Source organism: Erythrolamprus reginae, chromosome 3 (genome assembly GCF_031021105.1).
Source record: "Erythrolamprus reginae isolate rEryReg1 chromosome 3, rEryReg1.hap1, whole genome shotgun sequence".
Classification (NCBI taxonomy): domain Eukaryota; kingdom Metazoa; phylum Chordata; class Lepidosauria; order Squamata; family Dipsadidae; genus Erythrolamprus; species Erythrolamprus reginae.
Window position 1 is genome coordinate 194,317,340 of NC_091952.1, and position 23,337 is coordinate 194,340,676.

General features: G+C 38.8%; 1 protein-coding gene across 2 annotated transcripts in view; it reads right to left on the minus strand.

The window, feature by feature from the left end:
• Positions 1 to 23,337, minus strand: part of CDH7 (cadherin 7) — a 166,247-nt gene that overhangs the window by 69,026 nt on the left and 73,884 nt on the right. For both annotated transcript variants that reach the window (XM_070747466.1, XM_070747465.1), the window contains exon 3: positions 18,310 to 18,604. In XM_070747466.1, the coding sequence (XP_070603567.1) occupies positions 18,310 to 18,604 (295 nt within the window). The remainder of the gene's footprint in view (positions 1 to 18,309; positions 18,605 to 23,337) is intronic.

The window sequence follows — 23,337 nt, forward strand, 5'->3', positions numbered from 1 at the left end:
AGATACTTCATTTCTCCTTAGTATTTCATGAATGCAGGCGATGTTTAATTAGAAATGGTGTCATATAAATAAACCATGACTTACTGTGACTATATAAGATAAATGTCACACAAGCAGTTCATGAAGCTAAATTCGGTATTAATGCAGTATTAAATATTACTCTACCAGTAACCACAAAGGCATTTAAATATATCATTCTATGAAACCTGAATTAGATTTAATGTTCTGTAATGTACAAAACTCATGAACTATATATAATCCCATTTAGATATTATTTTCTAGTGATTTCTCTGCCTTTTGTTAGACTTCCTTTGTAGAGGAATTGCAATTTTGCTGTTTTTGTCATCTAAAGAATACTTATATATAAAAATAACTTCTATTTGCAAAAGAACAAGTAAAATGATTTGTATATATGGTGAAGCTACATGGATTTCTATCTCAGTAGAACAGAATTTTCACTTCAATTACATATCATGTAAAACCTTACAATTAATAACATGCTACATGAGAAGTATACTGTTTGAATGTTTCAATGAAATGCAGTGGATATAATATACTTGGATATCAGTAAGGTTTTTGACAAAGTAGATCACCGCCTACTTTGTGGTAAGCTAAAACAATGTGGGTTAGGCAGCATCACCATCATATGGATTTTTAACTGGCTGACAAATTGCACTCGATATGTAGTCATCAATAGAACTACATCTACACAAGGGGGGGAAAAGCATTGGGTACTCCAAAGTTCTGATTTAGGTCCAGTACTCTTCAAAATCTTGATAAATGACTTAGATGAGGAAATAGAAGGGGAAATCAACAAATATGCAGACAACAGTAAACTGGCAGGAGTAGCCAACACTCCAGAAGACAAGCTCAAGATCCAGATGGATTTCAACAGACTTGAACACTGGGCTCTATTTAATGCAATGAAATTTAATGTAGAGAAATGCAAATTTTTACACGTAGGCAAAAAAATCAAATGTCCAAGTATACATTAGGTGTAATCTGGCTCAAAAGTTATAACTGGGAGAGGGTTCTTAGAGTCCAAGAGGACACTTAATATATGAGCCAGCAATCGTGCAGCAGCACCCAAAATGTAAACACAATCCTATATTACATTAATAGAGGGATAGAATCAAGATTACATAAAGTATTTATAAAACTTTAGTAAGACCACACTTAGAATACTTCATCCAGTTTTCGTCACCATATTATAAAAAAAGATATAGAGACTCTGGAAAGAGGACAAAAAAGAGCAACAAAGATGATTAGAGTTTGGAGGCTAAAACATGTGAACAAAAGTTGGAGGGATTTGGTTTGTCTAATCTAGTAAAAAGGGGGTGATATGATAGCAGTGTTCCAATATTAGAGGGGCTGCCAAAAAGAAGAGGGGGGTCAATTTATTTTCCAGAACACCAGAAGGCAAGATAAGAAACAATGGATGAAAAATAATCCAGGAGAAAAGTAACCTAGAACTAAGGATAATTTCCTAAGAGAAAATTAACTAGAACAATTAACCAGTGGGACAGCTTGCCTTCAATTGTGAGTGCTCCATCATTGGAGGATTTAAAGAAACTGGACAGCCATTTGTCTGAAATGGTATATTGTCTCCTGCTTGTGTAGAGGGTTGGACCAGAAGACTTCCAAGTTCATTACAACTCTGTTATTCTGTTATTATGATTATTTTGCCACAGCTTCAGATAGACCCGCAAAGTAAGTTTAATATTTTAATATTTGTGTTTAAATGTTTTATGTGGTTATATACAGAGAAGAATACATCACATTTTGACATATGATTTGCCACTTCCTTCTTTCCCAGCAGGTAAAACAGGTGGCTTTGGATACACATACTTGAAAGTGAAGACGAAATGATGGGGCAAAGCTACAAACTATAAAATATTAATAGAGAAATGAGTGGGATTCAAGCTGGTATGTCCAGCGCATTATCTAGGTAAATTCTGTTTAGGTATTAGAAGTGGAATTCCAGAGTGGCGCTTATGTTCACCAAGGGAGTATTCATAAGCATGTTTGGATATTGCTAGACCACCACAGTGACTATTTTATAAATAGAGTAGTAATCAGTTACTCTGCCTAATTAGGAAGCTTCAAATTAGATGTAGCAATAATAACCAGCTTTCTGTAGCATTCCCATTTAGAAAATTGTTAACAGGAGTACTCCTGGCCCTCTCTTTTTATTATGAATGACAATTCAATGTCATACCTAATAAAAAGAGAGGGCCAGGAATAGTCTTGTTTAGTTAAGGCAATGACCAATTCAATGGTCATTCCCTTAACTAAACAGGAATTGCAGTCCACTACACTTAGACAGTTGACTGACTGTGTTCCTGTATCAAGATGATGAAAATATTCTTTTGGTCATTTAAGCTGGCCTCAGAAGACATCTACTGACTCTTACTCTAGAGAATACTTGCTTACAATTAACTACACCAAAACAAAAATTATAGTCTATTCAAAGGGATTGAAATCCTTAATCATCAATGGCAGCTGAATAATACTACTATAGACCAAGTTTCATCTTTTAAATATCTCAGCACACTATTCCAGCAATTGGGCATCCGTTGAGAACTAATTAAAACTACTTCTAATACTGCTAATATAACTGATAAAGCTACACTCAGCTTTTTTATGCTACAGGAAGTAAGAATGCACTTGCTACTATAACATTTTTCAAACTAAAACATTATGTGGTTTGCAGGTATGTGCATCCAGTAACTGCCTTCTCTTGGCTGATGATGTAAAACTATTCAACACCATCGACAATGATATTACCCTACAAAAAGACCTTGACTATCTGTCAGAATGGTCAAACAATTGGCAACTCCAAATCTCAACCAACAAATGCAAAAAAAAATCAGAACACAAAATTCAAGGTGGGCGGATGCCACCTCGTAGATGACCCTTGGAGTACTCATCTCAAATGATCTGAATGCCAGAGCTCACTGTAACAGCATTGCCAAAAAGGCATTAAAAGTTGTTAACCTGATCATGCTTAGCTTCTTCTCCGGTAATACTGAATTGCAAACTAGGGCATACAAATTTTTTGCCAGACTAATTCCTGAATACAGCTCATCTGTCTGGAAACCACACTGCATATCAGACATTAATACAATTGAACGAGTCCAGAGATATTTCACAATAAGAGTCCTCCACTCCTCTGCTCGCAATAGAATTCCTTATGTCACCTTATGACTTTAAATTTTAGGATTAGGCAGTTTAGGAGTTTATGTTGTTAGGTACAACCTAAGTATATAAAATTATCTGCTACAATGGACTAATTCAGCTTCAACCACAACAATACATGAGCACATAATAGATACAAACTTAGGTAAACCATGCCAAACTTGATTTAAGAAAATACATCTTCAGTAACAGAGTTGTCAATGACTGGAATGCGCTACCTGATTCTGGTTTCATCCTCAATCCCCCAAAATCTTACCCTTAGACTGTCCCTGTTCTAACGCTCCATTTTATTGGTATCCATTTCATGTATTTGCAATTATGTTTATACAGTACTTGTATCTATTATCTAATAAAAACCTGACAAAATAAATAAATAAAATAAAACCTAAAATCCCAGTACAATGCAGTACAAATTCTTGAGAATGCTTCACTAAGAAACTGGGTTGAGTTTCTTGGATTTCAAGGCTCATGTATGTGACTCTATTTTGGGCTTGAGCTTCACTTTTCCATTAATTTCCCAGCTGTCATAATTCTTTTTATGCCCCCCCCCTTTCCTATAAGCTAGGATCCAAAGTGACTTATATCATTGTGTTTCCTAGCCTTGAGAATTCAAAAAGCGAGAGTGGTGATATAACAGCAGGGGATGACATATCTCTTCATGTAGAACAGGAAATATTAGGCCACCGTGACTGGTATTATATAAATTGGAGACCTTTGCAGCCAGCAAGCTAGCTTCACCTGCTATCACATCATAGAATTCCTCTTTAATCTGATTTAATATCTTGCCCTCTGCATTATTGGAAAGCAGTTATAATAATATTCCTTTGTAGATCAAACCTGTTTCTGTGCTTTGGCAGAACCTGAGATCTTAGCATACATGTTCCTTTGACGCTCTTTCTGTAGTAACCTACATCCCACCCTCTTACTTTCATTTGACAACAGAAGTCTCTTCTGTCTGGAGGATAATCTTAGTTGTTCCTTGCTACCAGACCAGAATCCAATAGTTTCAAGAGAACTGCAAAATTTCTCAACTTCAGATGCCCTAGGTAGAAAAACGTTTTGTTAATTTTCTGATTCCATACGGTATACACACTTATGTTCCTGTGTACCAAGATACTCCATAGATATTGACCCAGCAGTATAAAAATGGGTGACCACAAGTAGATAAATGAGTTTAGCTCATTAAGAAGAGAATGGAGAGACTTTTGTCTGGAATGGTATAATGTTTCCTGTTTCTGCAGGTATTGGGCAACTTAATGGCGACATGAAAGGAGCTGCTAACTAGGTATCCTCCAAGCAGTGGTGATATCACCATTCAATCCTTTCAACCCAAAAGCGCTTTGGCGGTCCAAACATGTCAATAGTAGTAGTTGAAGTAGTAGTAGTAATAGTAGTAGCAGCAACAGTGAAAGGTAGAATTCTAGCATTTTAAAGTATTTTTTATTTATTAGTTATTTTGGTTTTAGCATTCAGGTCCTACTTTTAATATCCTGCTACTTGTACTTATTGTACCATAACAATATATAATCCTGATAATATCTTAGCAGGTTTTCCAGATTCTAGGTATTTTATTGTTCTTTCTGAATACTGTCTATATTTTCTGTCATGTTTTTTGCTTTTTACCTCTTACTCTTTTAAGATATCCACATTTAATTTGCTGGTCAGAGACCACAATGAAAACAAACAAGTCTTGTAATCTCCCATAACACCCAGACTGCCCATGACATGCTCCAAAAAATGCAAAATGTAACTGCTGGCCAAAGAATCTGGGAACAAGACTCAGATAAATTATTTGATCTTTAAAAACAAGACCCCTGACAAAATGTGATGCAACTGCAGTTTAATGTTTCCAAATGTAAAATAATGCAAAGGAAAAGGAATCCTCGATCTGAGTATTGTATTGACAGTTCTGTGTTAGCAAAAACTTCAGAAGAGAAGGATTTAGGGGTAGTGATTTCTGACAGTCTCAAAATGGGTGAACAGTGCAGTCAGGTGGTAGGGAAAGCAAGTAGGATGCTTGGCTGCATAGCTAGAGGTATAACAAGCAGGAAGAGGGAGATTATGATCCCGCTATATAGAATGCTGGTGAGACCACATTTGGAATACTGTGTTCAGTTCTGGAGACCTCACCTACAAAAAGATATTGACAAAATTGAACGGGTTCAAAGACGGGCTACAAGAATGGTGGAAGGTCTTAAGCATAAAACGTATCAGGAAAGACTTAATGAAATCAATCTGTATAGTCTGGAGGACAGAAGGAAAAGGGGGGACATGATGGAAACATTTAAATATATTAAAGGGTTAAAAAAGGTCCAGGAGGGAAGTGTTTTTAATAGGAAAGTGAACACAAGAACAAGGGGACACAATCTGAAGTTAGTTGGGGGAAAGATCAAAAGCAACGTGAGAAAATATTATTTAACTGAAAGAGTAGTAGATCCTTGGAACAAACTTCCAGCAGACGTGGTTGGTAAATCCACAGTAACTGAATTTAAACATGCCTGGGATAAACATACAGTGGTACCTCGAGATACGAGTTTAATTCGTTCCGGACCTGGGCTCTTAAGTCGAGCAGCTCTTATCTCGAACGACTTTTCCCCATAGGAATTAATGTAAATAATTTTAATTGGTTCCAGCCCTCAAAAAACTCACAAAGTTAGTCTAAATTATGCAGAAAGACATGTTTTTAATGAAGAAATGTACATGTACATATAAATGAATAATGAAGTTTCTTTCACTTAACTTGTAAGTTAGAAGCCAGCCGTGCTTAATAACTACCGTCCAGTCTCCAACCTTCCCTTCATGGGGAAGGTTGTTGAGAAGGTGGTGGCACTCCAACTCCAGCGGTCCTTGGAAGAAGCCAGCAGTCTGGATTCAGGCCCGGCTACAGCACGGAAACTGCTTTGGTCGCGTTGATGGATGATCTCTGGCGGGCCCGGGACAGGGGCTTGTCCTCTGTCCTGGTGCTCCTTGACCTCTCAGCGGCTTTCGATACCATCGACCATGGTATCCTTCTGCGCCGGCTGGAGGGGTTGGGAGTGGGAGGCACTGTCCTTCAGTGGTTCTCCTCCTACCTCTCTGGTCGGTCGCAGTCGGTGTTAGTGGGGGGTCAGAGGTCGACCTCTAGGTTTCTCTCTTGTGGGGTGCCTCAGGGGTCGATCCTCTCCCCCCTGCTATTTAATATCTACATGAAACCGCTGGGTGAGATCATCCAAGGGCATGGGGTGAGGTATCATCAATACGCTGATGATACCCAGTTGTACATCTCCACCCCATGTCCAGTCAACGAAGCAGTGGAAGTGATGTGCCGGTGCCTGGAGGCTGTTGGGGCCTGGATGGGTGTCAACAAACTCAAATTCAACCCAGACAAGACGGAGTGGCTGTGGGTTTTGCCTCCCAAGGACAATTCTATCTGTCCGTCCATTACCCTGGGGGGGGGGGGGAATTATTGACGCCCTCAGAGAGGGTTCGCAACTTGGGCGTCCTCCTCGATCCACAGCTCTCATTAGAGAAACATCTTTCAGCTGTGGCGAGGGGGGCGTTTGCCCAGGTTTGCCTGGTGCGACAGTTGCGGCCCTATTTGGACCGGGAGTCATTGCTCACAGTCACTCATGCCCTCATCACCTCGAGGCTCGACTACTGTAACGCTCTCTACATGGGGCTACCTTTGAAAAGTGTTCGGAAACTTCAGATCGTGCAGAATGCAGCTGCGAGAGCAATTATGGGCGTCTCTAAGTATGCCCATATCACTCCAACACTCCGCAGTCTGCATTGGTTGCCGATCAGTTTCCGGTCACAATTCAAAGTGTTGGTTATGACCTATAAAGCCCTTCATGGCACCGGACCAGAATATCTTCGGGACCGCCTCCTGCCGCACGAATCCCAGCGACCGGTTAGGTCCCACAGAGTCGGCCTTCTCCGGGTCCCGTCGACCAAACAATGCCGTCTGGCGGGACCCAGGGGAAGAGCCTTCTCTGTGGGGGCCCCGACCCTCTGGAACCAGCTCCCCCCTGAGATTAGGATTGCCCCCACCCTCTCTGCCTTTCGTAAACTCCTTAAGACCCACCTCTGCCGTCAGGCATGGGGGAACTAAACATCTCCCCCTTGCCCATGTTGTTTTGCCATTGATTGATTGACTGTGTGTCTGTTTTTATATACATTGGGATTGTTTTATAAATTTATTAATTTTAAACTGTAATTAGATTGGTGGGCATTGGATTTGTTATTATGTACTGTTTTATTGTTGTTGTGAGCCGCCCCGAGTTTGCGGAGAGGGGCGGCATATAAATCCAATAAATCTAATCTAATCTAATCTTTCTTAAACTTTTAAATTTACATATGTTCAACTTCTCTGCCACCCAATCCTGTAGGACAGAGGTCCCCAACCCTTTTTGCAGCAGGGACCGGCTTTAAGCGATCAAGAGAGGAATGGGTGAATGAATGGACGGAGGGTGGGAAGGAAGGAAGGAAAGAGGGAAGGGACAGGAACAGAGGAAGGAAGCAAGGAAACTTATGAAAGGGGAGAGTAAGAGAGGAATGAGTGAAGGGAGGGAGGGAGGGAAGAAGGTGGGAAGGAGAAAGAAAAGAAGAAATAGAGGAAGGGAAGGTAAAAGAGAGAAAGAAAAAGAGCAAGAAAGAAAGAAAGAAAGAAAGGGGAAAGGGACAGGAACAGAGGAAGGAAGCAAGGAAACTTATGAAAGGGGAGAGTAAGAGAGGAATGAGTGAAGGGAGGGAGGGAGGGAAGAAGGTGGGAAGGAGAAAGAAAAGAAGAAATAGAGGAAGGGAAGGTAAAAGAGAGAAAGAAAAAGAGCAAGAAAGAAAGCTGCAAGCACCCCCCCCGAGCCCCCCAGGCCGGCTGCAACCTTTTAAAACACGCGCGCCGCTTCGCAGCTGTCTCCTGAAGCCGAACGCGGAAGTTAGCGTTTGGCTTCAGGAGACAGCTCCTTGGCGCTTGTATCTCGAATTTGGGCTTGTAAGTAGAACAAAAATATCTCTCCCCTCCCAGCTCTTATCTCGAGTTGCTCTTAAGTAGAGCAGCTCTTATGTCGGGGTTCCACTGTATATACATTGTAAGATAAAATACAGGAAATAGTATAAGGGCAGACTAGATGGACCATGAGGTCTTTTTCTGCCGTCAGTCTTCTATGTTTCTATGTTTCTAACTTTTCAATAAAGAAATATTTTAAAATGCTGCCTTGGACTTATCCCTGCCTCATCCCCCCTCCCCCACAACATCAACAAGTTACTGCAAGGTTAAAAGACCACACTTTCATTTAGGGAAAAATTATCAAGCAGATTTACTATCTGCACTTTGCAGTTGTTGGTGGAAGTCACTGTTGACATATCTAGTTGACATAACTAACCCAAGGTTGTCCTCAAGGATAAATGTACATAATGTCCTGAAACAGAATTGCAGATTTGTTTTCTCAGGAGACTCTCTAAATGGACTGGGTAAACAAGCAATAGATGAAAAATATCTGAGTACAGGTGTCAGTGCAACCCTTCTGGAACATAACTGGCATCATAATAAAGGAGACAATCAAACTAGGCATAGAAGCAATTATTCTGACTAGAAGAGGCAAATGTCCTAGTATGTATCATTTGATCAACAGCATAGCTGAGACAGTGTTATGAGAATACTAGATGCAGTTGTGTGTGTGTCTTGCTCCGTGTGTACACACAGACAGAGCGATATGAATTATAATCAGTGATGTGAAGAATGCGGGGCTGGGGAGAGACATATCTAGAAGCAATAGGAAAAGATTAGGGTAGGGATTTTTGTTTGCTATCTTTTCTAAAAGATTGAAAATAAATAGATTATGAAATATTTCTTTTTCCTTTTAAATGCCATGGCCAAAGTGTCAAATAAAGTGGTCCATGTTTGGAAATACAAAAAATACAAAAAAATAATAATTAATCTGTAAGAAGATAGAAAGATTATCACAACAGATACAGTGGTACCTCATGATACGAACCTCTCATCATACGAACTTTTAGAGATACGAACCCAGGGTTCGGAATCTTTTTGCCTCTACTTATGAACTTTTTTCACCTTACGAACCTGCCGCTGGCCGCTGGGATGCCCCACCTCCAGACTTGAGTCCCTCCCATTTTTTCCCACCCTGTCCTGCACCTTTCTCCCCTCTTGGGAAAAAACGGGAGGAACCCATGGAGAGCAAGAGGGGAGAAAGGTGCAGGACAGGGTGGGAAAAAACGGGAGGAACCCATGGAGAGCAAGAAGGGAGAAAGGTGTAGGACAGGGTGGGAAAAAACGGGAGGAACCCATGGAGATCAAGAGGGGAGAAAGGTGCAGGACAGGGTGGGAAAAAACGGGAGGGACCCATGGAGATCAAGAGGGGAGAAAGGTGCAGGACAGGGTGGGAAAAAACGGGAGGGACTCATGGAGATCAAGAGAGGCTCTTTTCACCTTGCTTCATTGGGACTGCCACTTCTTGCCACCTCTCGCTGTCCCTCCCCCCACTCCGTTCGCCTCAGCTTCGTCTGCCGGCAGCTTTTTTTTTAAAAAGCCTTAATGTTTTGGATTTTCCTAATCGGCTTGCACGCATTATTGGCTTTTCCATTGATTCCTATGGGAAACATTGTTTCATCTTACGAACTTTTCACCTTACGAACCTCGTCCTGGAACCAATTAAGTTCGTAAGACGAGGTATTACTGTATACCCATGACACTGAAGAAACAAAAATAAACTTTCAGCAAAATATCTTCAGGGCCGTCTTCTGCCTCATAGCTCCCTGCGACTGATAAAGCCCAAAGGTTTGGCCTTCTCTGGGTCCCATCAACTAAGCAGTGTCGGGTGGTGGGGACATGGGGGAGGACCTTCTCTGTGGCTGCACTGGCTCTCTGGAACCATCTCCTGAGATCCGTACTGCCTCCACCCCACTGGCTTTCCGGAAAGCCTTAAAGAACTGGTCTGCCAGCAGGCCTTGGGGGCCATGATTAATTGAAACACCTTTAGATCCGGCTACAATAAGATTGTATGATTGTATGATTTGGATTTTAAAATGTTTTATATAGCTGTCCGGGTGGAGCAGCCATGGACGATGCAGCCGCCTTAGGGAAGCAGGCGGCGAGCGAGGTGGGGGGCGGCTTCTGGTCAGGGCGCTAGGAATTGAGTGAGTCAGCCAAGGCTATGGGAGCCTGTCCTGCCGAGAGAGCTCCCCATTGTCCCAAGGAGCCTCTCTGCCTCTGTTAGGCTCGAATCCCAGGCGGCTGCATCGTCCATGGCTGCTCCGCCCGGACAGCTTTTGCAGTGCAGCGTCTGGCTGCTTTGCCTCGAGGAGAGAAGAAGAGGCTCCACGGAAGTTTTGTGCATGCCTGGGGAGCCACCGCTTGCCTGCCTCGCTTGTCCCTAGGAGCCTCTCTGCCTCTCTTACGCTCGAATCCCAGAATGGCTCGGTGGAGGTGTGTGTGTTTGTGGGGGTAGAGCTTGGTGTGGGGGAATGCTAAGCAGCAGAATCGGCAACAGCAGCCAGGCTTCCCTATCTCTCTCCCACTTTGCCAAGTCCTTGGCCAGGGATTGCAGCAGCTTGCTTTTTGGCTGGGCGCAATGGGAAAAAAGGGTTCTCTCTCTGGCTGGCTGTCTATCTATCATCTGTAGCAAATGGGGCTCCCTCTCCCATTTGCCTCCCTCTTCCCACACTTCCTCTGGTGGGGAGAGGAAAAAAAAGGTCCCTTCAGTGAGAAATAATTTGCGTGCTCACAAGACGCCAGAGGGGAGCATCTGAAGAGTCACTGCTGGTGCTCGGACCATTGCAGCGCCCAAGCGCTGTCAGTGACTCAAGTATAAGTCGAGGTCAGATTTTCAGCACAATTTTTGTGCTGAAAAACTCGACTTCTACTCGAGTATATACGGTATTTGGAAAATGTGGTATGATTTGTGCTTAAAAGTCCTTTAAAAATTGTGTACCCTGTCCTTTTAGAGGAAACCCACAGCTCAAGGACTGCATGTGGCCCTGGATAGTTAGTAATGCAGCTACACAAAATTTATATGTTAAAATATTATATATTTTATATCAAGCGCAGGGGTCGGTTCTAACTTATCCTGCTGCTGATTTGCTTCCTACTGTGCCACATGGATACATGTGCATTGCACAAATGCATGTGCAGTGCTGACAATCCAGCTCCTGCGTATGTACAGAAGCCAAAACCAAGATGGTGGCACTACCGAGAGAGATGGTTCAGGGGCATGGCCAGCTGGCATTGCTTTCAGTTTGGTGAGTGGGGGGAAATTCCCACTAATAGTTATATAGAACCATTCTGAACCAGGAGCAGCCCACCTCTGATCCAGCCCAAGTTAATTCCTCTTCACAATATGGTCCAGGCAAGCTAAAAGTTTGGCCCGCTATAATCCAGAGCATATCTACAAACATTTTCAAGAATATCCCACAGTTTCATCTCAATTTCTTCTCCAGAAGTAATTCTTTTTTTGTGTAACTTAGCTTTGATATTGCATTAAAAGAACGATAGGGAAAAGGCTAGATATCAAGCTAGCAATAAGAGTTTTATATTCACGTTAATAAAATCATATTGCAGTTAAAGTTATTTACTATTCTTCCTTCTGCCCACACTAATATTTCACCTGTTCCTCTCCTTTTATGTTGCTACAGGGATAAACTATTTCAAATACAATGTGCAGCAGCTTGAGTCTTTTCTGATTTAGGTTTTATATTTTCTCCTTACAATCTGGATGAGTAGCTTCTTAACTTACTTATATAAGAATTCAAATGAAGGAAACAGATTTTCCTCCCTGCTTTCCACACCCCAAGATAACACCATCTATTTATAAATTGCCATTTCTGAGAGGGAGAAATGTCTAGATATAGATTGGGGTGCTTATTGGTCCCATGAAAAAAAACAAGAGAAAAATCAGTTTAAGATACAATTGATAATATATGCTATTTATGTCTAGTTAGCTTTTAATAGAACAAACTTGTCTTTTGCATTATAGTCTTCTATACATATGTGCAGAAAATCTACTTCCAATGGAATCTACTTCCAATTAAGAACACCCTTTCTTTGGAGCATTTTGTTTCCTATTTATTTTTGATGACTAGGATGATAATAAGAGCCAATGTGGGAAAATGGTTAAAGTATATCAGCTAGAAATCTGGGAGGTCCAGTCCCATTTTAGGAACAAAGCCAGCTGGGAGACATTGAGCCATTCACTTTCTCTCAGCCCTACAACAAGAGGGAATGGCAAATCAATTCTGAAATCTTGTCTAGAAAATTGCAGCAACTTGTCAAAGCAGTGGCCAGGAGTCACTACTGATTCGAATGTGCATCACTGCATACCTACACACACACACACACAAACAAACAAACATGGATGATGGTAGTAAAGATGATGATTATTAAAATTAAAAATATTGCAAAGCCTACCAACCATTTTCATCTGTTCTTTGCTTTAAAGCAAAAGAAAATCATGTTCAATCTTGGCAAAACTGGTAAATTTTCATGATAGTGTTAGAGGTAAGATACAGGGGCTACAACAACAACAAAAAGCGGGTTGACATTTTCCTAAACATCTCTTGTATTAATGTATTAAGTGACAGGTGACCAGATATTAAAGAGATGTGATAATAAACCACTAACTATATTAGGGAAAACCCAGATGATTTTACAGATCAACATAGCAAGAATGAAATAAAGATTATAATCTAAGTCACCTAAGAAGATTTATTTCACTGGTAAGACAATAAAGGTTTATAGTTGTCTTCCTGAAAAAAAAAATCATCAGGGACATGTATAAGATTTATGGGGAAAGAGGCGTGTAGGCCTCAAAGAGACTTCGCTTTGCATTAAATGGTTTAAGCTGATACTGGTGTTTTTATTTATTTATTTGATTTATTTATTTCATCAAGCATGTATCAGATAACAGATAAGTATAAACATAGTTACATAAGTTACATGAAATGGATACAAATAAAAGGAACATTAGGACAGGGATGGTAGGCACGCTGGTGTGTTTATGCATGCCCCTTAAAGATCTCTTAGGAATGGGATGAGGTTGACAGTAGGCAATCTACGGGTAAAGTTTTGGGGGTTTGAGTATGAAACCAGAGTCAGGTAGTGTATCCCTTGCATTGACAACTCTGTTACTGAAGTTGTATTTTCTGCAATAAGGTTTGGCATGGTTTATCATAAGTTTGTGTCCATTATGTGCTCATGTATTGTTCTGGCTGCAGCTGAGCTATTCGTTGTCAGGTAGGACATTGTAGCAAATAATTGTAGGTACTATGCTTAGGTCAGATTTAAGACAGTGAAGTTCCAAGTTGTCTAAGTCCACAATTTTAAGTCTGGTGGCATAAGGTATTCTGTTGCGAGCAGAGGAGTGGAGGACTCATTTTGTGAAATATCTCTGGACTCGTTCAATTGTATCAATATCTGATATGCAGTGTGGGTTCCAGACAAATGATCTATATTCAAGAATTAGCCTAGCAAAAGTTTTGTATGCCCAAGTTTGCAGTTCAATATTACTGGAAAAGAAGCTTCGTAAGATTAGGTTAACACTCTTAATGCCTCTTTTGCAATGCTGTTACAGTGAGCTCTGGCACTTAGGTTATTTGAGATGAGTACTCCGAGGTCCTTGACAGAGTGAGGATTGTTTTCCAGTGTGTAAGACAGAACATTTGTTGGTTGAGATTTGGAGTTGCCAATTATTTGACCATTCTGACACATAGTCAAGGTCTTTTTGAAGGATAGCAGCATTGTTGGTGGTGTTCAATAGTTTTACATAATCAGCGAAGAGAACGCAGTTGTTTACAATATGATTGCAAAGGCCATTTATTTAAGGTATGAAGAGTGTGGGTCCTAAAATGCTTCCTTGAAGGACACTGCTGTTAACTGGTGCAGGGTTTGATAAGGCGTTCCCTAACAAGTTTGACTCTTGTTGCCTGTTTGAGAGCTATTCATTTATGCAGGGATCTAGAAATGTCATAAGATTTTAGTTTTAGAAGTACAGTAGTTTGTCAGAAATAAAGCAGAAAAACTGACTCACCAGTTTCTACCAAAACATGTTTTAATAATTAAAGACATGTTAATACTAAACTGGAAGAATGATGCAGAGAATCTTTTTTTATGGAATTTACAAAAGGGGCTTGTTAAAAATTTCAATGATTTTGTAAGAGGAGACAGTGAGAATATGAAATGTGACTTGGATCTTCTCTTTATAGTGAACTTGTTAAAGTTGTCAATAACTTTGAGACAACAAACAGTATATAAAAAACAGATATTAGGATATTATCTGGGGAAAATAAGATTGTTAGAAGAAAGAGGAAAATATATGAAGTTGGTTTATTTGATCAAGGTTAAAATGAATGAGTTGCTATTCCTAGTAATGTTTAATAGGTCCTTGCTTACTAGAAAGGATGATGATATTTTACAGGTTTTGAGTATCTAGAAGAAACATGACAATCCATGTGCTGATTTTAAATGGTTTCAGTTAATAAAAGTAAGGGAAAGACTTCCAAGTACATTTATTAGGTATATTTTATAACAGATATATTGTTATTTTTGATAACTCTTATTGAACTTCTGATTAAGAGAGCAATACTTTAAAGATTTATTTGTGGATAATGGATGATATTTGGGATAAAGCACTGTTTGCTGTATTTTAATTAATTGTTATTTTAACTATACTTGCTGGGGTTGAAGGGGAGGATTCTTTTTCCTGTACTTTTTTATTTTTGCATTTTCTTGTCTATTTATATTTTTATCTTTTGTAATCTTATATTTGACAAAATGTAGAAAGTTGTATTTAGAAATATACTGGCAGCCAATGTACCATCTGCAACAAAGGAATAATAATGATAAAATGGCTCTCATCTTCCACGATGCAGCCTAATGCATTCTGCATCAGTCAAAATGTCGAGGTAAACTTCAAGAGCAATTCTAAATAGAGTTTACTGTCATAATCCAATTAAGAGATAATGAACACATAAGTGATTGTTGTCAGGTCCTTCTACCCCAAATGAGATACAACTGACATATGGGGCTGAAGCCAAATTACTCTCCTGGCCATGAACTCTTATCCTCTTTTTCAAGTCGAATGCAATAGAATACAATTATGGATCTACTCTCTCAGGAAGTAACCTAATTTAGAGCCAGCCTAGATACTAACTATCAAACCTAGCAGTTTCTGGTCAAAGACAAACTTTGTGTTGTTAGGGTTCAGCATCACTTTATTTGGTCCAATCTATTTTTTTTACTCATCTAAACATCTGGTGAGAACATCTACAGCAGCTCCTGTCTGGCAATAGAATATATAGCTAGGATACATCCATATGCTGATGGTATCTCATCCCATACTAACCAATAATCTCATCAAAGAAAATGAAAAAAAAAGTGAAGGCTTTTCTGATCAAATGCTTTCTAGTGTTTAAGACCTTACATTTGTCTATCTCAGGGGTAGGCAAAGTTGGGTCTTCTATGATATGTGGACTTCAATTCCCAGAATTCCTGAGCTAGAATGATTGGTTCAAGAATTCTGGGAGTTGAAGTCCACCAGTCATAGAAGAGCCAACCTTGCCTACCCCTGGTCTATCTTAATAATTTCTGGTACAAACTTTTAGAACAGAATATAATTCTTTATTGGCCAAGTGTGATTGGTCACACAATGAATTTGTCTTTGGTGCATATGCATATACATAAAAGAAAATATACATTTGTCAAGAATTACAAGGTACAACACTTAATGATTGTTTTTCATTTCATTTCATTAATACTTCAGTATTATTGTCCAATATACACATGTATATTCCTTATCTGTTCAATGGGCATATATCATTTCTATAGAGAGAGATATATATAAGGAGGAATGCGGTATTATAATATTAGAAGTCATACGAATGCATATGACAAAGTCATAGGACTGTGCACACTTGAAAAGTGATTTGGAAGAAGTGCTTTGAGATATCTTGCAAAGACAGCACAGCTCTATTATTCATTGAGACTGAGGGTGACTTTTATCAGACATCTACAAAGAACTGAAAAATGTATGACACTGTATCAAGAGTTGCATTAAACCTAATAAATAGAGTCCTGTAAGCCTGAAAAAAGTTTGTCTGCTTTAATACACAGCAGAGAGATACATATATACATCATGATACTTGATAAGAATATATGTAACAACTGGTAAGCATCTTGATATTTCAATCCTTCTAATCAGGGCAAAGAGAAGTATTTTTATTCTTATTAGATTCTGCACTTTTTTCAGGCTTATAGGAAAGTCTATTCATTAGGTTTAATGCCTTTGCTTTATGATAGTGAGAACAATACTGCAAAAAGTAATGTGGGGTAAGTTAACTGACTGATTTCCATGTAAGCAGAGATAAATGGAACTGTAAGCTGCAATAAAGATAGCTTAATGTTAAATGCATCTGTGTTTGGTCTCACTGAGAAAACTGAAAAAGCATTTGTGGTTGTATATTGAGAGTTTTGGCCCAAAAAACCACAGTAGAAAATATTCCTTCATATATTTCCGCAATTTAATTGACCACCTATCTTATTTTTTCTGAGATTTGCCTTTAGAAATATAACTACTGACATTAGACACAGATATCTTGTACGATAACCCATACCAAATGAAAGAATAGGTGCAAGAAAGCACTGTTATTTTCTACATTGTACATTTTCTACATTTTACTGTTATTTCTGGCATTTCTATTCAACAGCATATCACTTGAGATGAAGTAAAATTCTAAGAATTTATTAGTATGAAAGGGAATCAATTATTCTTCCTAAGAGAGGGTAGACTATCATCAATATTTCTTTTATTGCTGCTTGCAGCTGGAACTACTGATCATGCTGTGAAGTCCTAGAGGGAACAAAGGTGACCTGCTGTCCTACATTATGTTGGACTTCAATTCTTATCAATCACAGGTCAATGGCAAGAGATTCTAGGAGTCTAAATCATCTGGAAGGACCTAGTGAATCAATGATCTTTTAAGTACTTTTCTTTTTCTGCCCTTCCTTTTCATTGCCCAAATTTCTACTTTTTCAGAAGTGGAGGAGGAGGTTTCACACAAAAAGTGTTTATTTAATTCTAAGCTGAGCATGTTGGTTCCAGAAAAAAACAGTGTCATTTTCAAATCCAGCTTTAGAAAGGCACTGGTCTGTCAACTGCGCTGCCCTTAATTACCCTCTTCATTTGGGAAAAATAAAAAAGTTTTGCTGATGGACACAGCTGAGTTAGAAGTACACATCAGTTGTCTAGGTCAGTGATTTTCAACCTTTTTTGAACCACGACACATTTTTTACATTTATGAAACCTTGGGGCACATTGAGCGGGGGGGCGGGGGGGGGGGGGCTAAAAAAAGTTTGGACAAAAAAATTCTCTCTCTCTCTCTCTTCCTCCCCTTCGCTCTATTTCTCTCTCCCTCCCTCTTTCTCTTCCTTCCTCTTTCTTTCTCTCTCTCCATCCCTCTTTCTTTCTCTTCCTTCCTTCCTCTCTTTTTTGCTCTCTTTCTCTCTCCCTCCCTACCTCCCTCTATGTCTTTCTCTCTCTCTCCTTCCCTCCCTCTCTTTCTCTCTCTCTTGCTTTCTTTCTCTCTCTTTCTCTCCTTCTTTCTCTTCTCTTTCTCTCTCTCTTGTTCTCTCTCTCTCTCGCTCTTTCTCTCTTGCTTTCTCTCTTTCTTGCTTTCTCTCTTTCTTGCTTTCTCTCTCTCTTGCTTTCTCTCTCTCTTGCTTTCTTTCTCTTTGAGCTTCACGGCACACCTGACCATGTCTCGCGGCACACTAGTGTGCCGCGGCACACTGGTTGAAAAACACTGGTCTAGGTAATCTTAAATTAAGAGTTTGTCAAAGCTTGGGAAGCTTTTTTAGGTTGCTATATTTAATCAAATTTTCTATAATGCAGTTTCTAAAAAAAAAACACCCATTAGTGTATACTTTCCAGTTTCAGAAAAGCATTGATTTGTCTAGATTGTCACTTTATTTTTGAAATAGCTGACCCAAAACGTTCAATTTAGCTCAGTTGTAAATTTAGAATAATGGCGCTTTTGTTGTTCAATGTTTGGATCATAGATTCTTTTGGGTATCAACATAATAAATAATAATTTGGAAGAGAACAGACATTGTAAGCCATATGTACTTACCCACAGGAGACATTTCAGGAACTCCAGCCGTATAAGGACCATCCAGAAATTTAGGCTCATTGTCATTGATGTCCTGAATCTTAATGACGAATTCCGACTCAGGTTCCACTGGTTTACTTGTCAGTCTATCTAGTGCTTGTGCACGGAGGGTGTAGTAGGCCTGCTCTTCCCGATCAAGCCTCTTTGTAGCATGAATGTCCCCCGTGTTCTCATCAATAATGAAAATGGAACTTGCCCCCTCTCCTGACAAGATGTATTTGATGGAGCCGTCTCCTTTATCAACATCAGAGTGAAGCTGGTAAAAAATTGATGAGAGATGAGATTAACGTACAGGACAGTTGGCGATATGAATATATGTTTAAAAATAATCTGCATGTCATGTCTTAACATATGAAATTGTTTGTTCTTGAAAAATTAAGGCAAAATGTTGAATGTGCACAGCATGTGGTAAATGATAGGAAGCTTTCAACTAACTTTGTTAGGCTGTCGCATGTCATACTCAATCTTCGTTTCAAAAGCTGTCACGTCAGATGAAGCTTTTTCTGAGAACACAGTTGATTTTACAAGACTTGGTAATCTAACGTGATTTACTCAAGAGTAATCCTGATAAAGCCAGCCAAAATCCTTTGAAGAAACACAGCCTGTGCTTGGCATTCCTTTGGGGATCAATGTACTGCTTGCTTCATAAAACTTTTAATACTTAGGTTTCTCCAACTCATGAAAAAATAAAACAATGAATCAGCATAGAATCTCCATTCCCCTTTATATTTATTACAGTGATTTATTAATAGGAAGTATGTCTATTTCCATTTTGAAAGATCACAAAACTGAACACAAAGCCAAAATAATTCATCCTGACATCATTAAATATTATTATTTTTGAAAGGCCCCAAAACATCACTGCTCTAGAGGAGATCTGCATGGAGAAATGGGCCAACATACCAGCAACAGTGTGTGGCAACCTTGTGAAGACTTACAGAAAACGTTTGACCTCTGTCATTGCCAACAAAGGATATATAACAAAGTACTGAGATGAACTTTTGTTATTGACCAAATACTTATTTTCCACCATAATTTGCAAATAAATTCATTAAAAATCAGACAATGGATTTTCTGTGTTTTCTCATCTTGTCTCTCATGGTTGAGGTCTACTTATGATGTCAATTACAGGCCTCTCTCATCTTTTTCAAGTGGGAGAACTTACACAACTGGTGTCTGACTAAATACTTTTACTCTCCACTGTATGTATGTATGGTATGATGTATGTATGCACATATATAATGAATACTCATGTATACACAGAGAGAGAGAGAGAGATTATGCACATATGCACATACACAAAAACAGTCCTGCTTCATGGAAAAACACGTGAAACACAAAATATAGTTTACAATTTAAATAATGCTTAAATACTTACTATTAACAGCACTATACACCAAAGGAATTAAAATAAGTGTATTTGTCAAAAAGTACAAGAAAGAACAAAAGAGTCTAATATCCTAGGCTTAACCAACAACAATAAGAAGGGATTGCTTGAAGAACTATACAATGAAGAAAATCATCACTTTCTCCGTGAAACTGTAAAATGCAGGGCAGAAAGAATAAAGAACATTGTAGACTGCATACTGGACTTTATCAAAACAGTTTTTGATAAACACTGAAGGAAGGTAGGCTAGATATAATGGCTTGAAATATTGAAGGAGAAAAATGATCAGATATGATGGGAAGTTCTGACTTTCAGAGAAAGAAGTGGCAGACTGAAGACAGCTATATGAAAATTGGAGCCAATAATTATAGCAAAGTATAGAGAGTTAGTGAGTAAACTTCTTTGGAATCTCATCCCAAGAAAGAGAGGGCAGAAGATTGCCCACACGCTTTCCAAACAGTTGCTCCCTGCACTGAGACCACAAGGAAGCAATTTTGTACTCTGGGAGAGATCAGAAAACTTGCTCAAAAGTCAGTCAGTGCCTTTGGAAGGACACTAACTTTATAAACTATCTTTTCAAAGCAAGTTTGGATATTGATTGTATATGCTTTTAATTTAATAAAGACTTTTGAATTGACAAGTATGAAAACATCAGCTGAATTTTCCTTCAGTACTTAATGAAAAAAATTTAATCAAAAGGGTTTTTTTTTAAAAAATGAAATAAAAAAGCAAAAAAGCTAAATAAAACAATAACATTAGAAATGGATTACAGATAAAGATAAATTTGTAATAAGATTTTATAGCTAATTATAAATAATTCTTCTCATGAAAAGTAGATTTGTTTGGATTTTTGCAAGACAAAATAAAAAAAGCAATTTTAAAAAGTGGAAGAGAAGTAGAGATTTTAATTAAAGAATAAAAAATTGATTAACATCTAATTAACTGAGACATAAAACAATACAAAATATTGTTTTGAAAACTGAAAATATTGAAGGACACTTTTGAACATTTCAATTGGAATTTAATATCAACAGTGTCAGTAATAACATTTACTTCTATGGATACAGCATGTTCAAAACACATTACAGAAGAAGTAGCAGATTATGAATAAAAGATTTACCATATTTCAAAGATAGAAATAGATCTGCAAAAGACGGGGTATGGAAATGAAATAGAAAGGAACGGTTCATTGGGCATATAAAAGAACCCAACTGACGTTTGAAAACTCAAAAGGAAATAAAAATAATAAACTGAGAGTGATCTGAATCTATTTTTATGTTGGAATTACAAGAGACTTGTGAAGAAACTTATAACAACAGATAAACAAGAAATGAAAATAATCAAATTCTAAAACATAACATGAATGGTTAAAGATTAAGACTAGTAGAAGAAAAAGAAAGGAATATAAACTTCATTTATTTGATCAAGTTTAAAATAAGATACAATATCATTTTTGGTAACCTTTAATGGAATTTCTGCTGACATTAGGGCTAAAAATTTGATGCCTTGTGGATTTATCTGTTGATCAGAGATTGGATATGAGATGAAGAGATAATTGGCCATAAATAGTGAGTGACATGTTACAAACCTGTTTATATTTGTAGTGATAAGGATTGAAAGTCATTTCTTTATATATTTCATTTCTCCCTTTACTAGATTTTTTTCTATTGCATTTTTCTTTCTTTTGCATTCTCTATTCTTTCTCTTCTTCCTTTTTTAAAGACTGAATTGGGTTTTATTATTGTAATTAGAATTTATCTGTCTCTCTTTCTTTCAATCTGTCTGTCTGTCAATCTGTTGCTCATTCTAGGAAGAGAAGATTTTATGAAATGATGTCCTGAGAATTGAAATATTTCCACAAAAAGGAAAAAACAAGAAAAAATAAATAAATTAGCCAGCTTGGCTATATTCAGAAATCTCTAAAATGCTGAAGAGAAAGAAAGAAATTATGGGAAGCAGAAAGAAGACAATACAAGATATAATTGACTTATGATGGGAATTGGGATTCCAATTTCCATCACCAAGTGATATGGCCATAAAGCCCAATCATAATGATTAGTGACCACAGTCCCTGCAGTCCCAATTACAAAATCCTATGATTGTTAGCAAGGCAAGTTCCTGTTGGTTTCCTACAACCATGCAAGAGAATTAATTAAGCAGAAAGCTGAAAATACCAAGTGGCTTAAATTCAGGCAGGAAGATAAGTGACTGCTGCCAGGTGGAAGGAGAGTGCAAGGAAGACACTGAAAAGGACAGGGAGCGTGTGCAGACATATGTGAGGAAGGCAAGAATCAGGAAGGGAAATGCAACAAGGGTTAGGGTAAGTGCAAGTGGCCAGCACAGAGAAGATGATGGAGACTGCACAGCAGTAGTGGGTTGTTGCTAGTTCGGACTGATACTTTAGAACAGATAGCAGAAATTTCACCAAACCGCCAGGGAAGACCGGTGTATCCATGCTCCAAAACTGGACCTCCAGCCACTGCAGCTTGTAAAAAACCCCACTTTGAACATGCGCAAAGGTTTCTGCGCATGCACAGAGGATAATTTCTGTGAAATGTGATATGAACCAGTAGAAAATGTAAATGGAACCCATCCCTGATGTACAGGGGAGGGAGACTTACCTTAATGACTCTCAGAAATTGTTTACTTGTGTTCTCCCCCACTTGGCAGCATATATGAGGGTTATCTGGAAAAGGCATGTAGCTTTTGTGGGGAATGTTTGCGGGGGAAGTTGGTATTACTATCATGTAGCAGGAAGCCAGCGGAAGAGAATGAGCAGTGCCAGTGGTCAGTAGATCATTGACTGGCGTTGTGGTGAAGGTTAAAGATGACCATCCTCATTCCGTTTCCCTCCAATGCGAAATGTGCACTGTAATATGCTACCTGAATGCTAAGGGCACGAACGCTGCTGTAATAGGTGCCCAAGATTTGTGCGTAGTGGGTGCCCAAGATTTTTCTCGCCAATTGCTGAATTTTGAATATTTTGGCTGAAGGAGAATGGGTATGGTACCACTGCATTGATTGACATTTGCTCTCTGGAGTATGATGATAAGCCCAAGTTTCATCTATCAAGCCTCAACTTCAATCTCGTAATCGTCAAGAAATTCTCAGGTGGCAATGACTGTCCATTTTATGTGCTTCAGTAAGTATCTTGGGCACGCATTGTAACAGCAATCATGGTAGTGTAGATCCAGGTAGTGTATTACAGTGCACATTTTGCACTTGGAGGGAAACGGAATGAGGATGCTCATCTCTAATCTTCATCACAATGGCAGTCAATAGGTCCATGGAGAGGGGCGGCATATATGTCCAATAAATAAATAAATAAAATAATCTACTGACAATTGGCACTACTGGCACTCCGAGTCTGCGGAGAGGGGCGGCATACAAATCCAATAAATAAATACTGATTCTCTTCTGCTGGCTTCCTGCTACATGATGGTAATACCAACTTCCCCCGCGAACATTCCCTGCGAGAGCTATGTGCCTTGAACCTTACTTTCCAGATAACCCTCATAATTGTCTGCCTGCCTGAATGCAAACCACCTGAATTCTATATAACATCTATATTCCTTCCCAACTCTAACTCTGATATTTTATTC